Raw genomic sequence first — 21,399 nt, 5'->3', positions numbered from 1 at the left:
TTGTTTGTTTGTTTGTTTGTTATTTTACTACCCTTCATCCGAAGATCTCAGGGTAGTCCACAGTGTAAAAATGCAGAATAAAACCACAAAATACATAATAAAAACAAGAACAAAACAAACCAATAATCCCCCAATGCATTTAAAAAGACATCAACTATTAATCAGCCAAAAGCCTGGCTGAAGAGGAACATTTTTGCCTGCTGCCTAAAGGTGTATAACGAAGGTGCCAGGTGAGCCTCCCCAGGGAGAGCATTCCACAAATGGGGCCACTGCAGAAAAGGCCCCGTTCTCGTGTTCTCAAATGCATCTCCAATTACACAGTCTCAGGTAGCAGCTTTGATGCCTTGGAGAGCTGCTGCTAAATGGTGAAGGCAATAATGGACCAGATGGACCCCATGGCCTATTCTCCGTATAAGGTGTGTTCATTTGTGTTGCTCTCTTTCGACAGAAAACAGAGAGAACTCCATCAGCCATTCTCGAAGCTCCAGTGTCTCCAGTATAGACAAAGAATCAAAAGAAGCAATTACAGCATTGTATTTCACAGAGTCGTTTTCGCGAAAAAATGACACAACAGTGTCTCCTTGCCTTTGGGTTGGTACAGGCCTTGGTATGGTCTTGACGATATCCCTTAACCTGCCCACTGCGGATGAATTGAGGCAGACAGAGCCTGTAGTCGTTTCTCCAAGTGGTAAGAAATCTTGATTTTCTGGCTTGTTAAACTCAGGATATGTCTCCCTTTGGTGCTGTGGAGGGGCAATGTGGTCAGAAATCTTACGATTTAGGCTTAGTTCTCACTGAAGTGCTAACCCTGCATCTGAGTTGAACCAAATCCTTACTTCCTGACATGGTATTTTTCTATGTTCAAGGAGTTGTTTTGTAGGAAGAAGGATTAATTAATGTTACACCCCGCCTTGCAGCCCGAAGTGGTACAGCCCATGCATATCAGTGAGGAGCAAGCTCTCGTATAAAGCAAATGTTACTTTAGATTATTTTTGTTTCTTTATTATAAATTAGACTTTAAACCTCTTCTGTCTTGCGGGATATCTTCAGGAGAAGAAAAGGCTAACCCTGCACAAATCTGGAGGGGAGTTCCTAAGATGGTAGGATGGTGTCTTGTATGCCTCCTTCCGTCAACTCCTGCAGCCAAGCTGGTGCCAAATGTATTGCTGTGTTTTTCTTTGGACCACATCAGCAAGGCTGATAGGGGTGAATCTTGTCATCTGGGCAGCCCAGGACCTCCATATACACTGCCCAGCCTTGTGCCCCAGAAAGATCACTTCAGTGCATATAAATGCAGCGGTTTGACTTCACTCCTGGAGGCACACACTATTGTCTCTCGAGACAGATGGATGCCAACAACAGATTAACTATTACTTCCTTTGCCCGACCAAAGATGAATGGTTGATGAAGATGATGGGCTACGCCGAAATGGCAAAAATGACTGGGAGAATCAGGAACCAGGAAGATAAGAAAATTTAATAAGGAAATGGGGGGGGGATACAGTTTGCTTTGTAAACAACCAAAAACTTTGGCAGGGTTTGAGTAACGCTTGCAATGAATAAAAACTAAGGAGAAAATGGATTATCTTAAGAATATAGAGAAAATATATGATGCAGTAGAAAAAGTTTGATAATGGAAACCATGGAGGGAAGTCTAAGGATTCAGGGAATCCTAAATGTTGATGATTATGATTAATGTTTGAATTAAATTGTATGGTGTAAAATTGAAAAAAGATTTTAAAACAAGTTAAACTCCAAAGGAAGTAGCAACTGGAGTAACCAGCTCCGTCTTCTGACTATTACTAGCTGCAGTTTGCTGATTGGCTATATACAGTGCTATTTTTTCCCCTAGAAAAATAGGTGCCAGAATTCTCCATGAACACCTCCCTTGTTTTCTTACCATTGCAATGGCGCTCACCTGAGAGGTGCCAGAACTGAGTACTAGTGAGTTCCAACTGGGGGGGGGGAGCCCTGGCTTTTTCTTACAACATTGAGAATAGCTTCCAATTTTTTGAAGGATAAAAGACTCTCACTTTGTCATATTTGGAGGTAGCGGGAGCTAAATTCCTATTTTGCTCATTCCAGGAAACATGATGCCAAGATTGTCCCTTCCCCTCCAATTGCACATGAGAAGTTAATGGCATGGGTGGGAACTATTCAGATAATCCAAAGAGGTGATAGGAGATTTTCTGACCAGCATAATCCCTTGAGTGCTGCCAGCAGCACCCAAACAGCAGGTTGGCATGCAATTTCCCGGAGTTGAACCCCTCAGGTTTTAGAGATTTATAAACCAGCATGGCTGTTCTAAAGTCTAATCATTTGTCAATGTCATAAGACAGCAGAAGAGGAAGACGCACATATACTCAACAAATGACTGTATAAAGTTAGTTAATGTGTGTTGGCACCTTTATAGCTAATTTGGGGAAGTTAATCATTTTGAATTGTTTCCTAGGTACCATTCTGTCACTGAAGGGAGCAGTGTTAACGTTCGGTTGCTTAAGCTGCACAGGGACCCTAATACACCCACCCTATGAAACATGGAGAGATCCAAACAGCACCGACGAAAGTGAAAGAACAAGAAAAAGAAAACTCGTCATGCATTCTCCATGCTCATCCCAGGACATGGGAGACCACCAGTTTGCTGTTATCTGTTCAGAGAAACAAGCCAAAGTTTTTTCACTGCCTTCCCAGATCTGCCTCTATGTTCACAATATCACAGACACCTCCTTTCTCTTGCGAGCGGATGTGGTGACCATGTGTAACAATGCTTGCTTGGCATGCTTCTCTGCCCATGGGCATATCATAATACTGAGGTATTTAACATTATTAAGTGAATCTGAGCTATTCCCTATCGAAGGGAAGAGAAAAATGGCCAGCACAGTTAGGGGTGATGTATATTTGCTTATGAAAGGAACCTCTGAAACAGTATTCCAAGGAAAATCCTAATCCTGCTCCTATTCCACATACATGAATATGGATAACACTCTGTATATATATATATTTAAGTTTATTTATTCAAGTTAATAACCTCTCAGGATGTTTCTGGGGGGAATTTACTGCTGACATGTCTGGTCGGTCTGCGTGTTGCCAACCCCTGGAATAGGGAAACGGTCCAGGCAGTTAGACAGGATTGCATCCAAGCACTCTCCCATTCATCTTGGTTCTTTACCAATTTGAGGGCAGTGGGCAGATGGCAGAAATGCAAGCGATGGAAGATATGAAGCAAGTCCAATAACACAGCGATTAGAGAGCTCACTTTCAGGCCTACTTTGTGACATTGATAGTGATGATGAAAAAGTCTTTCTTCTTTGCTATTGTTTTAGTTTGTTGGCCTGCAGAACTGTTCCAGGGATGTGGGTGGCGCTGTGGGTTAAACCAGAGCCTAGAGCTTGCCGATTAGAAGGTTGGCGGTTGCAACGGGGTGAGCTCCTGTTGCTTGGTCCCAGCTCCTGCCAACCTAGCAGCTCGAAAGCACGTCAAAGTGCAAGTAGATAAATAGGTACTGCTCTGGCAGGAAGGTAAACGGCGTTTCCGTGTGCTGCTCTGGTTTGCCAAAAGTGGCTTAGTCATGCTGGCCACATTACCCAGAAGCTGTACGCCGGCTCCCTCGGCCAATAACGCGAGATGAGCGCCGCAACCCCAGAGTCGGTCACAACTGGACCTAATGGTTCAGGGGTCCCTTTACCTTTAGAACTGTTCCAAATGCTTTAGAAGGACTACAATTCTGGCCTACAATTTTGAGTTGGTGGAACACTTGGTAGTCTACTAACACCCAGTTTACTAAACACTTTGCTGATAAAATCACTGGCATCTGCTCCAACTTGGATGATGCCTTTTTAGAGTAGAATCAAAAAGCCTCATTGCAAGGGCAATATCTTGTCATTCTGTGATGAATGCTTCTGTTTCTTTGTCTCAGTTGCTTGGACAGCTACCATTCGCATGCTCAACATTGTGGCCTGTCAGAGTTGCCAATTAAGGGAACACTGTTCTTTGTTTGTTTGTTTATATTCATACATTCCGTTGATTGTACAAAAACATCAAAGCAGTTTACAAAAACATAATAGAAAAAAATTACAGCCATACTTTATAACATACAGAAGTTTAAAATATTAAAACAGACTGAAATTACCTCATTTTTGTAAGCATCTGGGTAGACTTTTCTAATAAGAATTTTTTTTGCAGTAGTTCCACTCATAAGATAAGATATAAAATATCTTTATTGTCATTGTCCCCTTGCGGGAACAACGAAATTACTCGGTTGCTACATCCACTCCGATAAAGCATTCTGCATAATCCAAAATTACAAAAACCTAATTAAAAACAGTAAATATAATACAAAATAACAAGTAAAATAAGATGACTTCAAAGTCCAGGCTTTCCATTTAAGGCCATAATCGCTCTAGAGAAGAAACTGTTCCTGAGACGGCTCGTTCTTGCCTGCATTGTTCTATATCTCCGTCCCAATGGCAGGAGCTGAAAGAAATGGTGACCAGGGTGCGTTGGATCTCTTGATATATCTAGTGTTTTTCTATGGCACCTGGTGGTGTAAATTTGTTCTAAGGTGGTGAGTGAGCAGCCAATAATGCTCTCTGCTGTTTTAATAATTCTACACAGCCCTGCTCTGTCCTGGGAAGTACAGCTTCCGTACCACACACATAAACCGTATGTGAGCACGCTCTGTATGGCACAGTGATAAGAAGGCAAGCAGCAGCTTTTGTGGAAGATGGTTTTTCCTTAAAATTCTCAAAAAATACAGTCTCTGCTGCGCCTTCTTCACAAGCCCCCTTGTATTAACACTCCAGGACAGATCCTCCTGTAACTCAATGCCTAGAAATCTAAACGTTGTTACCCTCTCCACACAAATTCCGTCAATCAAAAGTGGCTGGACCTCGTTCTTCTGTCTCCTAAAGTCCACCACAAGCTCCTTAGTTTTCTTTGTATTTATGAGCAAGTTGTTGACTGCACCACTCTGTCAGCCACTCCACCTCATCTCTATACTCAGTTTCACCCTCCTTGATGAGCCCGATCACGGTTGTGTCATCTGCAAAATTGATGACCCTATTCCTAGAGGAGCAGTACTGTTCTAACCCTTGGCCTTTGTCCCAGGTTCTGTCTTGCCTACCATACTATTTAAAAGATGCCTTTTAATATCTCAGTAGAACTTCTGAGAAAGATAATCTAGACCAGTGTTTCTCAACCTTGCGTCCCCAGATGTTTTTGGCTTACAACTCCCATGATTCCTAGCTCACAGGACCAGTGGTCAGGGATGATGGGAGTTGTAGGCCAAAAACATCTGGAGACCCAAGCTTGAGAAAGTTGAGAATCTGGACTGTGGGGAATACCATATTTTCTATTCCAAAGTGTAGTGTATGCTTGTTTCTTTCCAGTTTACCCAGCCTCCGCCCATTGCTAGATGTTCATTATTTGCCTGTAACGGACATGAGGATTGCTCGGACCTTTCGTTTTACCAACGAAGGACAGGCATTGTATCTTAGTTCTCCCACAGAAGTCCAGAGATTGAACTACAGCCAGGAGATGTTTGACAATCTGCAGGTGAGTCTGGAAACCTCGTCAAACACTGTGATTGGAAGTGTCTAGAAATGGGCAAAGAAAGAAATTAGAGGTGGGGAAGACATCCCATTCTCTTCCAGAGTGTAGTATGGTGAAAGTACCTACCTTCTGGTATGTTGTTTTGCCTAAAATTGATTTGTTTTTGCCCAGGACATGCTTGGGGAGTTGTTCACTCCGGTGGAAACTCCTGAGGCTCAGTACAGAGGCTTTCTGAAGGGGCTGTTTGGTGGAACTGGAGGCACACTCGACAGGGAAGAGCTCTGTAAGTGATCTTCCCCCCTCTCACTCGCATCAAATACTAAATGAAGAAAAAAGGCAAAGAGGGCTAATAGCGAAGGAGGCATTCGCCTGCAGAATGGAAGAAAATGAAATTGGTGGCCATTCCAACACACCTTTTTGGATGCACTGCTGTCCCTGTGCAACAAAATGGGAAAGATTATTCAAATAGATGATTTTGGTGATACAGTGGTACCTTGGTACTCGAACGGCTTGGCTACCAAACAAATCGGCTCCCGAATGCCACAAACCTGGAAGTAAGTGTTCTGGTTTGCAAACTTTTTTGGAAGCCGAATGTGGCTTCCGCTTGAGTGCAGGAAGCTCCTGCAGTCAATCGGAAGCCACAACTTGGTTTTTGAATGGTTTCAGGAGTCGAATGAACTCCCGGAACGGATTAAGTTTGAGAACCAAGGTACCACTGTACTATGTTTGACACCACTAATTTAAAACAGATCTTCCACAAGTTGGTGTGTGTTAGTGTGCCAAGGGCTGTGGCCAGGGTTCTGCATAGATAGGAAATAGCATCCCTTGTCACTGTTCACAAGTTGATCTAACAGTTGAACAGGTAAGACTTTCTCCAAAGAAGATTCTTGCTGCCTTTCTTTTGTGTGAATTTTTTCCCCTAAGTGCGGGGAGGACGGAAGTGAGCCTCTGGGGAGGCAGAGCTGTCTCAGTTGGGTATCCTGTTGTGGTGTATTGGTTAGTGTGTTGGACGAGGACCTGGGTGACCAGGGTTCAAATCCCCACTCAACCATGAAGCTCATTGGTCTTTGGGCCTATTGGTGTCTCTCAGGCTAAGCTACAGGGTTGTTGTGAAGATAATATGGGGTGGGGGTGTACCATGTATGTCACTGCTCATTGGAGGAAAACAAAGGATATAACTAATTAATAAAATGAAATAATTATCCCTTCAGAAGATGGAGCTGCTTTTGCACAACAGCCCCCAGCAAGAGGGCATGAAATAACATGTTGGCTGTATTGAATAGATATCTTGAAGGGAAATCTCCCCCCCTTTTTTTTTTTACAAAATAGCATCAACAAATGGGGGGAAAGATAGTATAGTATAGAAACCAGGGCAAGGGATGATTCAGGAAACGTAGAAAAACCCTCTGATTCAGTTCTGAATTCCATTTGTAGTTGGTGAGGCTACGGCAGGAAAAGCATCTCGCAGTCTTGCTCAGCACATCCCTGGATCAGGTGGCGTTGAAGGGGTGAAAGGAGCTGCAGGAAGCGCAATTGGAGAGTTGGCTCGTGCACGCATTGCTCTTGATGAGAGGGGGCAGAAACTGGGGGAGCTCGATGAAAGGACGGCGAGAATGATGGCGAGTGCAGAAGCTTTCTCCAAACATGCACATGAGGTGAGTGGTGGTCCTCGAATGAGGAATGAGGTGTCAGTTTGCATTTCTTGGTGCAGAAAGTATTGATCTGATGTGTAGAGATCTTTCCTATTGTAATTCAAGAGGGTTCTCGAAGCTTCTCTGTGTGAAAGAAACTTCATGATGTTTGGGTTATTCTTTCGGAGAATCTGAGCTATTGTAAGTTCAAGTTAAGTCTGCTATAACTGGATTTCTTATGAACAGTGCCAATTCTCAATGTATTGGTTTTGTGGCCATTATGCTAATTTGCCTTCAGTAGCTATAAAGCTCTGCTGGATGAAATACAATTGTCTCTGGCCTTTTTTTTTTTTAAATCCTGCAACGTGTTTACGTTTTTACTCTGCTACGTTGGAATCTGCTCTGGATCAATTTTGAGTAGAATTTGATGACATGAGGCTTCTCATCTAGACACCAGTGGGGTAGATGGAGTGCGTATTGGCCAGTAATAGCCAGTGTCACATTGCTTGCCTCAATTCATTTTCAGCTGCCAAATGTTAACACCTCTTGTGGGTGGAAGAGGTGTACTCTGCTACAAAATATTGGGAATCAATGTTGAACTACGACTTCTTAATTTGCGTCTCTCGAATAATATTGCTTTCTCACTCCTGTAGGTAATGTTGAAATACAAGGACAAAAAATGGTACCAGTTTTGACTTTTAACCACGAAGCAACACTTCTGTGTACTGAGAACAGGTGTCAAAGGACCTTGAGGCCTTATTCTAAAAATCCAGTCATTGGGCAGAAGCAGCTCCTTGGAATCCCTTTCACACTAGATAATCAAGCGAGAAGAACTTTTTCAGAGACCTACACGTGGTGGGTCTTTGTAGTCAAGTCTACACTGAGTCTCTCCCCCTCTCCACCACCAGAACAATCATCTTTAACAGGTAATGATTTCACTGGAATTAGGTTTGAACTGTGGGGAGGACTGTTGATAGTTTAAAATGTCCTGTACAAAATAGATTGTTAATGCATTTAAACTTAAAACTTTGCATGACTAATTGACTTCTCATACAACAAAGGCGCAAAAGCAAAGCATGCTGTGATTGAAGAAAAGGGATTTACTTCTAAGTTCCACAAAAGAAATAAGCAGCAAAACTTTCTTTTTAAAGCAAGAAGTCAGTACATCTCAAGCATGTTGCTCTCAACAGACCATGCCCTGCATTTCTCTCATTTGACATTCCTTTTCTGTAGACAATCTTAGTTTGAAAACACTTGTGCATTTCATTAGTAGAAAAATAAAGTAAGATTAAACTTCTGTGGCCAAATTATGGTGCTTTATTTATGCAACAGTCTACGTTAGTCGAAGCCCAATAGGACATCATGTAGCTGTAAGAAAGGATAACCTTTGCTGGTGATTGGAAATCGCAGCAGGATTGTATAAATACTAGCTGCTTTCCTTTTCACTGCTAGTGTTGGAAAAGATAGCAATTAAGCAGTTTAGGCCAATAAATTAACCCCACTCATTGCTGTGATCTGTAAGCATGCCCAACACTGAGGGAGACTGATGACCCAATAAAGGGGAAATCAGAAGGTGCCTTGGAGGGAGTCTGAGGTGAGGATTCAGGACTAGGTTCCAGCATTTCAGGGGGTTTGACTAGATGACCCTCAGGATCCCAACTCTGGCCCACTATTTATGATGAAACCACCAAGTTTGTATCAGAGGCGGTTTTAGGGTAGTGCAACTAGTTCGGTCGTACTGGGCTCCACAACAATGCTGTAGATCTGAGTGCAAGAGGGAGTGAATTTTAGTGTCAAATAAGATGCCACTAAAATTTGGAAACCCAAAGTCTGCCACTTAGGGCTTTTAAGGTTGCATAAATTGTATATGATGCACTCAGGCAAACAAAGTGGAACCTTATTTTTTTAGTTAATCATGAGCTTTCTAATTAATAGTAATAATACTGGTAATTTTATTTGTACCCCACCCTGAGCCGGGCTCAGGGTAGCTAGCATCATAAAACTAACACAGTATACAAAGAACATAAAAACAGGCATTCAGTTAATAAAAATACATCTTAAAATTAGTTCAGAGCAAATTAAAATCTGGACAGATGGCAGTCCACGCGTAAAATTGAGTGTGGTTAATATTCTCCAGGGCCAACTGTTACCACTGGCCTTATAAAGGACCTGTGAGCAGGCTAGGAGGCCTCTTTAATGTTTGTTCTTATACAGAAAGAAAAGAATCAGACGGAACCCTGACGGAACCCTGACGGAACAGCTCTGTCTTGCAGGTCCTGCGGAAAGATGTCGAATCCCGTAGGGCCCTGGTCTCTTGTGAGAGAGCTGGGGGCCACGGCCGAAAAGGCCCTGGCTCTGGTTGAGACCAGTCTAATCTCCCTGGGACCTGGGATCTTCAGGGTGTTATTATTTGCAGACCTTAAGGTCCTCCATGGGGCATACCAGGAGAGGCAGTCCCGTAGGTACGAGGTTCCTATGCCATATAGGGCTTTAAAGGCTAAAACCAGCACCTTAAACCTGATCCTATACTCCACCGGGAGCCAATGCAGCTGGTATAGCACCGGATGAATGTGCTCCCACGGCAAGGACCCTGTGAGCACTACACATAAGAAATTATTGTTAAAACACATCTAAAACTCACATGCATAGATAAAAAGTACCACAAATACAAAAACCTGTGTAACTTTTTTTAAAAAATCCGCAGGCATCTAACAATATACAGTGGCACCTCGACATACGAATGACTCGACATACAAATTTTTTGAGTTACGAAGGGAAAAAATGGGGGCGGGCTTACGAATTTATTCGACTTACGATCGAATGTGTGCCAGCCCCGCTTGGGATCGGCCCGCCGCCTCCGCTGCCACCGCTGCTGCGAGGCCGGCCTCCTGCTACCGATCTTCGTGTGACAGGCGGGGGTGGGGGGAAAGCGGAGGAAGGAAGGATCCTCCGCTTTTCCCCCCACCCCCGCCTGTCACACAGCACAGAGCCGAAGATCGGCGGGTGCTGCTTGCTGGGCTGGTTAAGCCCGGTAAGGAGCGCCCGCCGATTTTCGTGTGACAGGCAGGGGGGGAAGCGGAGGAGCCTCCGCTTTTCCCCCCACCCCCGCCTGTCACACAGCGCAGAGCTGTCCCCGATGCCCTACGGCTCGGGGAAGCAGGCAGGGAGACGGCAACAGCCCGCAGCTTTTCTGGCTTTTGCCGTCTCCCTGCCTGCTTCCCCGAGACAAAGTGCCTGTGGAAACGGAGCCGAATGCGGCGCAGCGGGGTTTTTTCGCCGTTTGCCTTCCCCGAATCAAGGGGAAGGCAAACGGCGAAAAGCCCCCGCCGCGCCCTAATTCAGGGCTCGCAGCAGCGGTGGTAGCGGAGCCGACGAGGGCCCGATCCTGCGCTCCCTCACCGGCCTCCTGCTGGCCCCCCCGCCACTCACGCTACCTCACGCAGCCCCTCCAGCCGCCACCACCGCCCCCCCAGCTGCCGATCTGGCCACAGGGCCGGATCTGGCCCATCGCTGCCTCCCGCCAGCCTTTAAAGTGCCTTTTTTTTTTTAATACCCCGGAACGAATTAATCAATTCCCAATGCATTCCTATGGGAAACATTGTTTCGACTTATGAATGTTTCTACTTACGAATGTGCATTCGGAACAGATTAAATTCGTAAGTAGAGGTTCCACTGTATGTAGCCTGTCAAAGCACAGTGCTATTCTTTTTTTCAAGTAACGCTCCAGCGAAGGAAAGTGATATAAAAAAATCTGTTTATTATTTACATAACAATGAATGATGTTTCTTACCATAGTTTACAAAGCAAACAATTCATTGGTTAAAATGGTAGCAGAAAACCCACAACAGGAGCCAGAATCACAGGATACTGCTACCTGCTTTAGAGACAGGAAAATCAGAGAAAGTTCATTTTTCTCAAAGCAAACAAAGGAAGTGAATGGACAGACCTGGTGAATATTCACTACAATAACATCATAGTCCCTTAAATCAAAGGACACCCTCTTTGATCTAGCAACGGGCTATTTCACAAAGTTACTGCTTTTCAACTGTGCACACTTTGGAAACGCTGCTAATGTAATGTCTTCTGTGCATATGGTGTAAAATGCAGTGAGACATATGCATGTATGAATAATTCCCAGGAAATGTCATCCTTTTCCTAAAGATGCAAGTATCACAGAAATCTGATATATAGCTGCCCTAAATTGTATATTCAGTTGCGTACGTTGTGAAATGTTCAGGAGGTGGGGGAAATGAACTGACACAACAAGCTGGGGAATCAAACTTTCCAGAGGATCCCAGCTGTAAAAGCTAATGTCAAAGCTCAGAATGGTTCTTACAAGTCAGTTAAGAAATAGAAAAATTGTAGGCCTTCAAATAAATAAATAAATAAATTACTAGGAATTAATTTAAATACTTTAAGCATTTCATTGTGATTTCTAGTTATGCGATATGTCATTTAGAGCTGCCTTCTCCAACCTGGCACCCTCTAGCTGTATTGGACTATGGGGGGCACCAGGTTGGGGAAGTATGATTTAAAGATTCTTATGAGAATTCAAAATCATCATTGAAAGAAATGGATCCAGTTGTCCAGACTCGTAAGAGATGTCTTGCATTTCACTGCAGCATTGGGGTAGTGCAGTACAAACGTCTGTTTCCTGTTCACAACTCCAGCTCTTGCAGGTCTCCCCAGCTAGGCCCAACTTTGACTTTTACTGACAGTTTCACCGCAAGTTTTACAGCATGTTCCATTTCATGTTTAACAATCTGTGCCACCTAAAGGAGAATGCACTTAGAAGAATTAGCGTGACAATAAGACAGAAAGGGCCACAGTTTATTTAGCCCAGTTGATCAGACATGTTGAATTTCCAACTGGTATATCTGGAAACACCTCAGAATTATGCTAAAATTCAGAGAAGCTGAATGCATCTTTCTGGAAGCCAGAACTCTCCCAGGAAAGGCTCACAACACGTCCTCAAGTTTGTGTCTACCTTTCAACAAATGCAGCTTCGTACACCCACAGAAAACAGTTACAAGGTATAGGTAAATTGCATGTTACGGCAGAGTTAAAAGCCAATTCACAAGTCTATTTGTTGCACACACAACAAAGTGAGAAGAGGAGATGTACATATAAACATAGGAAGATACTGCGGATTGGTTCAGCAACAACTCTGAATGGCACAAATATTACCATCATACTTCTATAGTTTATCGAAGCCAACATTGGTGAACAAACAGGGTGGATTTGATTTAAATCACTTTTTTTACAGAAAGACATTCTTGCTGGTACAATCTTCATATTTACAACCAGATGAAGGTTTCATTTTTGGAATAATTTTCAGATTAGTTTTACAGTTATATCAAAAATTACTGATTTGGTTATACTATCAGAAATACATGGGTAGTTATGAAATTATTGTGAGGTTAGTAAGTGAACTGTTTATATTAGGGCAAGTTTTCTGCTATACTTTATTGGAAGGAGAAAAATAATCATTTCCTTAGTAACAAATTATTTAACTAAAACAATAACATTATAGCATATGTATCCGTGCTTGTTAACTGATGTGGTTAAGCACACACGAAAAACTTAAAACAAATCCTTATTTCCTGATGAATAGCCTTTGGACTATAATGTAACTTAACTAGAAAACTAGCTTTAGGGAAAAAAATTCCTCCAAAATGTTTTTTTAAAAAAATCTGATTTAAATGGGGAAAATATGATTTTTTGATTTATTTATTTTTAAAAATCATTGATTTTTATCCACCCTGTGGACAAACACACCAGCCACATTATTAGAGGGATGCACTCCCCAGTTTTCAGGAAAACCAATTCCTCATACCTGAATCAGGCTGTCTTCTGCAACCTCATAGAGAAGCTCATCATGCAGCTGGAGTATGAAGAAGCCTCCATGCACGGAATGTATCATCTTCCTCTTTGCCATCTTCTCTGGTTTTCCTAGACAGAATGAAACCTAAACAATGACTTAAATAATGCTTATGGTAAGAGCTATAAAAATCCACAAGTACCTAAAGACATTATTTGTATTTGTTCTGTATTGCTATATAATTGTTATGGCCTGTAAACAACTAAAAACTTTGGCAGGGCTAGAGTAACGCTTGTTGGTGTACTAAAAACTAAGGTAAAAATGGATTATTTTAAGAAAGAGAGATAAAATATATGATGCAGTAGAAAAAGTTTGATAATGGAAACCATGGAGGGAAGTCTAAGGGTTCAGGGGATCCTAAATGTTGATCATCGTGACTAATGTTTGAATTCAAATGTACAGTGTAAAACTGAATAAAGAATTTGAAGAAAAATATATAATTGTGATGGCTTTACTTCTTTATTGCTTTAGCATTTCTATTTCTTTAGTATTTCTGTTCCTGTATTGGATAATATCTCATTCTTCTTCTAAGTTTTTAACTAATATTTGGTTTTATATAAGAATGTTTCTAAAAATTAAGAAAAATGTAAAGTATATTATTCATAATTTTATATTTTATATCGTGTCAAATATCGTTGCATCTGGGAAAATCATGTGTTTGTAATGCCAGTGTTCAATTCATTCTGTTTAATTCTGCCTCCTCCTTTCAGTCTTAAAATAGCTTGTAAATATTGCCATAGCTGTGTATTGTACATTTTTTGTTCCCATTCCAAGAGGGATTTGAGTCTTTTTTCCAACAACTAGCATGAAGCAACCCATAAGAAATATATTCTTAGACTGCAAAAATCATATAGAATATTAGTTTTTATTATTGTACAGGTACTTGCCTTTATTAACAAGAATAAAACAGCATCTAGATTTAATTGTAGTTTCCTTTGCTTTGTTACACAGCCACTATATGGATAAAGCTGCCACATTTCCAACATTTATCATATATATCATGAAGCTTTTCAGGGGTCATTTGGTTATCATTTTACTGCAGTTTTCAAGCATATTTGAACATTATGAAAAAGTATTACCTATTCTCAAAATATTCACTCTTGCAGGCATCAAACATTATTGAAGTCCCTAAATAAATGACTGTTCTGCAAAGTGTATTTCTTTATTTGTCTTATTTGTATTTTACCTTTTTTATTTTACCTATGACACTTTCTAGCATTAGAAAGCTGTTTTCAAAGTTATATAGAATCATAAATGAAATAAATCATGAATGAGTGCCCTTGCTGCTGTAATTTAAGAAAAATCCATTTTTCTTGGCTAATGCCATCACCTCTAATTCAACAAGCCACGTGAGCCTTAGAGTCCTCTATCTGATGAAGTAGAGTCTAACCCACAAGTTCCTCGTACCTCAATTTCTTCAAAGTACTCAAAACCTTGCTCAAGGGATCAGGAAAATATAAATAAGCACTGGACAATCGTGGTGACTTGGGAATAGTGACCCACCATTTGAAATAATTTTACTGGCATACATGCAGCCCAAATCCAGCTGTTTCATACAAAGAGGTTTAAATTATGTAAGATTTTTGTACGTTGCCTTAATGTTGTCATATGACAGTAGAAAACCAAAATTTGTAAGTCATCCTGAAGCTGAGAATTGTAATGCCCAACACATCATTGTGAAAGGAAAATAAAGCGCTGCAGTAAATGAAATGGGGGGAAAAAACCAAACAAACAAAGAGGAGGCTCTCGGAAGAGAACACTGACTATTTATCCCCCACCCAGTAACATTTTTAGATTGGGAGCATTTGCTACCAAATACAAAGCCAGAGGAGAAAACATACCTGTTTGTCTTTTTTGGAATGAGCTCTCCAAGTGTCCATAAGACTTTACTGCTGAAGGGAAAGATTCCAGCTGAGCCTGAATATTCACTGTGGCTGTTTTGACAATATCCGCTGCAGAACCCTGGACGATAGTATTCACAGCTTGTCTCTCTGCCTAAAAGTTACAAAATGACTTAGAAGAAGAAGAAGCCAACTTCCCCTCCCCAACAACAAATCTTTTCAGTGCAGCGTTTCTGAAGTGGACAGCCTGAACTCCTAAAAGGAGGAATAGAAAGTACAGAAGTTTTAAGAAATTGCAACTGTCTAGTCTTCCTTCCACATCTCAAGCCTGGGTGAATGGGACAAGCAGTGAGAGAACAGATGGGAAGGAAAGCCTTGCAGAAAGCAAGACTCCCAAAAGTAACCTTCAGCTTTGCACAGTCCCTCCGACCCCAGCTCAGTTGCAATGCACAACTAGTTAAAAACAGAGCAGTGGATTCTGAAGTTTTAGAAGGAAATGTTAGGAGCAGCTAAGGAAAATGCTGTATTCTTCTGGTATTGCTTTCAGTTTCAGTAAGACAGTTGAGGGCACCTTGGTCCCTGAAAGCTACTCCAGCAAAAAGGTCCAATGTGCACAACTAAATTTAAGTTGGCTCATCTTAGATTGAATGGGCACAGTAATATAGTACCAAGTGGGGAGAGAGTAAAACTCAGCTATCTCAATGGGTCTTGCCCCTCAGCTAGATTTTAGCAGCTGAAAAAACACTTCTTTGCATACCTGAGCCTTTCTGTAAGGATTTGAGTCCTTAATCGCTGGCAGGTATCTACGCCGCCCCATGATTGTCTGCACAAACCCATCTCTGCTGCACTTCCTGACTGTTTCTCTCAGGAATTTCTGAATGCCTATTTTAAAAAAAGAAACAGTGTTGTGCAACTTCCAGTTCAATCCAAAATATTCAACAACAGCTGCTCTTGTTAATTCTGTGTATATGCTGACATTTCATACGGACACTTCCATGCTTGGGTGTCAATATGTTCAGAACTTCCCTTCCTTAAGAAAGGAAAAGAAGATGTGCTTCCTGATTTATTATGTTGTTATATTTACATATTTTACATTTCAGCTGCAAGATTGTAGAAACGTGCAAATCAACAGTGGATTTGCTATTTTGTTTTATTACATTTCTATCCCACCTTCCTTCCATCATGAAGTTTAAGGCAGCATACATGCAGTAAGGTAAAGGTAAAGGACCCCTGGACGATTAAGTCCAGTCAAAGGCGACTATGGGGTTGTGGCGCTCGTCTCACTTTCAGGCTAAGGGAGCCAGCGTTTGTCCACAGACAGCTTTCCAAGTCATGTGGCCAGCATGACTAAACCGCTTCTGGTGCAAGGGGACACCGTGATGGAAACCAGAGTGCACTGAAACGCCATTTACCTTCCCACCGCAGTGGTACTTATTTATCTATTTGCACTGGAGTGCTTTCAAACTGCTAGGTTGGCAGGAGCTGGGACAGAGCAACGGGAGCTCACCCTGTCACGCGGATTCTGATCGGCAAGCCCAAGGGGCTCAGTGGTTGAGACCACAGTGCCACCCGTGTCCCATATACATGCAGTAGCAACCCATGTGGTGGGCTGGAGTCCCAGAGATGCCTTCCTGACTGGTGCCAGTGTTACCAGTCCTCCTGGTACACCCATGCTCCTCCAATCTTGCCACAGCCCTGCTTCTACCCCAACTCTATCCATATAAATGCAATAGCAACAAAGCTGGCACAGCAGTTCCACTGCATACATGCAGTTCCCAGGTAACCCAATCTGGTACTGACCAGACCCACACTTGCTTAGCTTCATTCAGCAAGAGGTGGCCTCCTGTGCCTTTAGACAATACCTCAAAAACTTATGTTGCAAATCCGTATTTCAAAAAATGTCCCATTTGTTTGCAAGTGGTGCTTGTATGCAACCTCTTGCTTAATCTATCAGACTGACCCCACCCCTCATTTGTAAGAACTTGATTGTTTAGTAGCAGCACCTGCTTTTTGGAACTCCCTGCCTATTGAGGTCAAGCAGGCAGCTTCACTGTACTCTTTTCAGCATATGTTAAAGACATTCTTGTTTAGTCAAGCCTACCCAGATGCTTAGAAAGTTCAGGTAATTTTAATCTCTTTTAGTATTTTAACTTCTGTATGTTTTAAAGCATGGTTGTGAATTTTTCTCGATTTCATTGTTTTATCACTTTGCAAACTGCTTTGAGGTTTTATAACAATCAAACAGTGTACAGCTTCAGTTAAATAACTAACTTCATGTGATATTTCCAATATCTTTCCTTCTGTATTTCACAATGTTCTATTAAGTTAACCTACTTAGGCTGAACTACTAGTAAGAAATAACAAATTCAACTCCCAGACTTCTTCTGAGATAGCTACTTGCAAGGGATTGTTCAAGGATCACCTGCGTTCTAAAATTTTAAGATAGGATTTATTTAAGATGTCCAGCTTTGACAATCAATCAATATTCACAGCAGTGTCTTACCAAATACTGATTTATGGAATATCTGATTTGCAGGTACTGAAACAAAATGTCTAATGACCTCGAAACTTTGTTCAGTCACATGCCGCTGTTTTATTTTCTTTTGCTATCCAATTCTGCAGCTGACAGAATACCACAAGTTGAAACATGGTACATTCATAGCATTTCGTTTTGCATTTTGGAACTCCCAAGTTGCTACAACTCTTAAGAGTTTATGCAAGGTAAGAGGAGCAACATTGTTGGTTGCTAGATCCTGCCAGTGTTCCTGCCTCGCTTCCCTGCCTGTGATCCTGACCTGCCTTAGTTCCTGGACTTTGTACCTGTTCCTGACCTCACCTGATGCCCTGCCCTGCTCCCAGCCTTGGCTTCTTCGGATTGACTCCACCCTGAACCTATGAACCATGGACCAGACTTGGACGTCCCTTTTTGAGTAACCCCCGGGACCAGCACAGGGTTGACCAAGACATGGCTGAAGCGCTTAGTGCAATTTTGCCCACTTTCCCAAATTGCACCAGCACATCGAACCCCTCTCTAAAAACCTCAAAGGAAGAGGAGTCCACCACCTTTGGAGGTAGACCGTTCTGCTGTTGAACAGCTCTTCCCAGCATAAAGTTCTTCCTGATGTTGAGTCGGAATCTCCTTTCTTGTAATTTGAAGCCATTGGTTCGAGTCCTACCCTCTGGAGCAGCAGGAAACAAACTTGCTCCGTCTTCTATGTGGCAGCCTTTAGATATCAGCTTAATACTGTTGATATTTTTAAAGTGTGCTGCTACTGATACGTATGCCATAATATAATAATCATATTGTTAGTTTTTACTCCTTTTGAATTTCTGTATTTTAATATTTTGTTGGAAGCCGCCCAGAGTGGCTGGGGGAACCCGGCCAGATGGACGCGGTATAAATAATAAATTATTATTATTATTATTATTATTATTATTATTATTATTATTAGTTCTTGGCTCAGTATCTTAAATTCTCTTTTAACCCACACCAAAAAGATTACAAAAAACATAGGCAAAGAGATTTACACCACCCACTATATGCTTGATATTATTAATCACTTAATTATGCCAAAAAGCCAGGACAATCAGATGCTGGCAATCTTTACCTGAGTATCTTGATTTGAAGGAGTCAATGTAGCAGGAGGCATCTTTTTCCTCAACACCCATCTGCTCTCCTAAAGATTTCGCTCCTATTCCATATATTATTCCATAACAAATCTAGAAAAATAATGCAATTTTAATTTTAATTCTAGAGTACACTGTACAACCAAGAGGACTAAAGTGCGAGAAAAACTGCTTGCTTACTTATAAATGAGGTTTGTTTATCAGAATAAAGCACAATCTTCACAAAGCAACAAAGGACACAAATTTAAAATAGTCAATATTTTAAATGAGTTTGCTCATTTGCTATTTAGTTGAATCCATCCCTCAGCCTGTACAACTTATTTCAAAACCCACTATCATTCAATTATATTAAAATGCTCCAGGAATTCTAGATGTTTCCATGAGTTACCTGCTTGGCTTGTTGCCTTAAATCATCCCCAACTGCTTCAGAGTCAATCATCTTCCACTCGGCAGCAATGCTTTTGAACACATCAGAACCATCATTTAAGACCTGGAGAAGCCGCTCATCACAACACAAATGAGCAAGGATCCTCAACTCAAGCTGGGAATAATCAGCTGCCAAGATCAAGCCTCCTGCAGCCAATAAAACAGAATAATTCCTAAATTCTGCATTTATTCCAGGTAGTAAAACAGGTTCCTTCTTTGAAATTATTGTTCATTCAAGAGATCCACAAACATGGGATTCTGATTTGTTTGAAAATGGAAGCAAACGCTCCTGATTTCTTCCTCACACCTGTGAAATATGAGAAAGGAAGGGCATACGTTCTTTGAAAACATTGATCTTCTTCAGATGCAATGCCAAAACATGATGACTAAGGAGCCTTGTCACTACAATACCATGCCACTTCATCTGAATGTGCAAACCATGGTATGTTTTTGCCTGCAAACCTAGGGCCGCCATACGTCCGGATTTTCTCAGACATTACCAGGATTTCAACGGTGAAATTGATGTCCAGGGGGGATTTCTGTAAGGCAGCGCTTTGTCCTGGATCTTAGGCAAGTCAATCAACAACTTTCGGGGTGTCCTGGTTTTTACTTTTTGAAATATGGCAACCCCATGCAAACCATGACAATAAGCCCTGGTTTGTGATCTTGGTTAGATGAAAAGTACAAACCATAGTTTGCCCATTTCAGAAAAAGCTGATAAACTGATTTTCTGCAAATAATGACGGGGAGCTACACATAAGAAGAAGCATCAGTACATGACGATGCCAAGATTTCTCAGGCTTGTTAATGTAACATCAAACCTTGGTTGCTATTGGGTCTGAACAGGCCCATTGTGTCAGCACAATATAATTCCTCAATTCTGTATATCCTTCTACTTTTTAGCTCTATAATGAGGCAATTCTCAAGGTGTTACCTGGAAATGGCACAAAGGCATGCCTCATGCTAACAGAAAATGGTACTTTCCCCCCACTGGGTTCAGCAAGACTCCTTTGTCCATGTGGTAGCACAGAATGCTTTCTCCATCTGTAAAATTAAATTAAATAACTGGCATCTAATTGACTTCTGTAAGACACACGATGTTAAATGAAACAGCAGAGTTAAATCTAATATCTGTAGCAGGTTAACACAAAATAACCATATTTATGGCTGACTGTTACTCTGGTTTGCATGCAATAGGCTAGTCAAGCAGTAATTTCTAGAGGGTGGGTTTTGTTACTTGATGTCTGGCTTGCAAGGTTGGACGTTTGTAACCAAGCAAACAATTAAAAAATGCATCTATTCAGATACTTCAAAGTTTTTTCTCATCTTTTTCTCATCTTCATTTTTATACAGCACTCCACACACACAAACTTCTTTTCATTCCCAATATGGTTCCAATAAGATGATATAGTACTTATGACTAGCCTATTATAGCGATGCACTTTGTATGTACTTATTGTGATGTGCCATCTCTGGCCTTGGCAGTATGCACATAAATTTCATGTACATCCTGCAATTTCAGGATGTGAGGTTTTGGTGACACTTTGCAAGGTGTACATATCACAGCGATTCTAAGTGGAAAAATATCTACCTTGATGGCCTTCATTTTAGAGAGTACTTGTACAAACCTCACTCCAGTTGGCTTTTCCTGAACTCCTGTACAGTGGAACCTCGGTTTACAACTACCTCTGTTTATGAACGCCTCCGTTTACGAATGCCGCGGACCCGGAAGTGTTTACATCCGGGTTCCACGGCATCAGATGCGCAGATCACGCATGTGCAGAAGTGCTCTATCGGCGTTTCGCGCACGTGCAAAAGCATGCCTTCGGGGAGCGAATGCCTCCGTTTACGAACGCCTCCGTGGAACGGATTGTGTTTGTAAACTGAGGTTCCACTATACTCAGGCTTTTGAATAATTAGATGCTGTAGCCATACAACCTTATTTGTGTGCCCCCTCCATGAGAGGTCTGGAGGGCGGCAACATGAGAACAGGCCTTTTCCGAGGAATGCTCAACCCAGGGAGGCTCCCCTGGCGCCTTTATTACATGTCTTTTGGCGCCAGGCAAAAATGCTCCTCTATAACCTGGCCACTGGCTGAATTGACAATCATCAGATTTTTAAATGTATTGGGGGGGGGCTATTGGTTTGTTTTTGTTATTTATTTTGTATTTCTATGCTGTAAACCACCCTGTGATCATCAGATGAAGGGCAGTATACATATTTAATAAATAAAACAATATACTATGGGAAAGAACAAAACAATGCACCAAAAATGGTCACTTTTTGTTTATAAATACAAGTGTGGCAATGTGCAAATGCAGGCAATTAAGCAAACTCCACAACCACATCAGTTTACAGATTATTCCTTATGTTTCCTGCCAGCAGCTATTAGCTATAGACCCAAGACATGGTTAAAGGGGACAAGATACAGCCACCTTGATAAT

At 41.7% G+C, this 21,399-nt stretch overlaps 2 protein-coding genes across 3 annotated transcripts in view; one reads left to right on the top strand and one right to left on the bottom strand.

The window, feature by feature from the left end:
* Window positions 1-9,829, top strand: part of STXBP5L (syntaxin binding protein 5L) — a 74,079-nt gene extending 64,250 nt beyond the window's left edge. The window contains exons 21-26 of one of the 2 annotated variants that reach the window (XM_035141186.2): window positions 449-688; window positions 2,452-2,812; window positions 5,387-5,552; window positions 5,721-5,832; window positions 6,984-7,204; window positions 7,834-9,829. In XM_035141186.2, the coding sequence (XP_034997077.1) occupies window positions 449-688; window positions 2,452-2,812; window positions 5,387-5,552; window positions 5,721-5,832; window positions 6,984-7,204; window positions 7,834-7,875 (1,142 nt within the window). In that variant the 3' untranslated portion in view covers window positions 7,876-9,829. Of the gene's footprint in view, window positions 1-448; window positions 689-2,451; window positions 2,813-5,386; window positions 5,553-5,720; window positions 5,833-6,983; window positions 7,528-7,833 lie in introns of those variants that run through there. The other variant, XM_060268695.1, reaches the window with a different exon arrangement.
* Window positions 9,830-10,757: 928 nt separating this feature from the next.
* POLQ (DNA polymerase theta) overlaps window positions 10,758-21,399 on the bottom strand; it is a 43,491-nt gene continuing 32,849 nt past the window's right edge. The window contains exons 24-30 of the mRNA XM_035141188.2: window positions 19,890-19,999; window positions 18,918-19,102; window positions 18,511-18,622; window positions 15,660-15,784; window positions 14,903-15,056; window positions 13,017-13,132; window positions 10,758-11,952 (exon numbers count right to left, since the gene is read on the bottom strand). Coding sequence (XP_034997079.1) covers window positions 11,839-11,952; window positions 13,017-13,132; window positions 14,903-15,056; window positions 15,660-15,784; window positions 18,511-18,622; window positions 18,918-19,102; window positions 19,890-19,999 — 916 coding nt within the window. The 3' untranslated portion in view covers window positions 10,758-11,838. The remainder of the gene's footprint in view (window positions 11,953-13,016; window positions 13,133-14,902; window positions 15,057-15,659; window positions 15,785-18,510; window positions 18,623-18,917; window positions 19,103-19,889; window positions 20,000-21,399) is intronic.

The sequence above is a fragment of the Zootoca vivipara genome, chromosome 16 (assembly GCF_963506605.1).
Source record: "Zootoca vivipara chromosome 16, rZooViv1.1, whole genome shotgun sequence".
In the NCBI taxonomy this organism is placed as follows: Eukaryota; Metazoa; Chordata; class Lepidosauria; order Squamata; family Lacertidae; genus Zootoca; species Zootoca vivipara.
The sequence above is the reverse complement of the archived record's forward strand: the minus strand, read 5'-3'. Positions and strand labels throughout refer to the sequence as shown.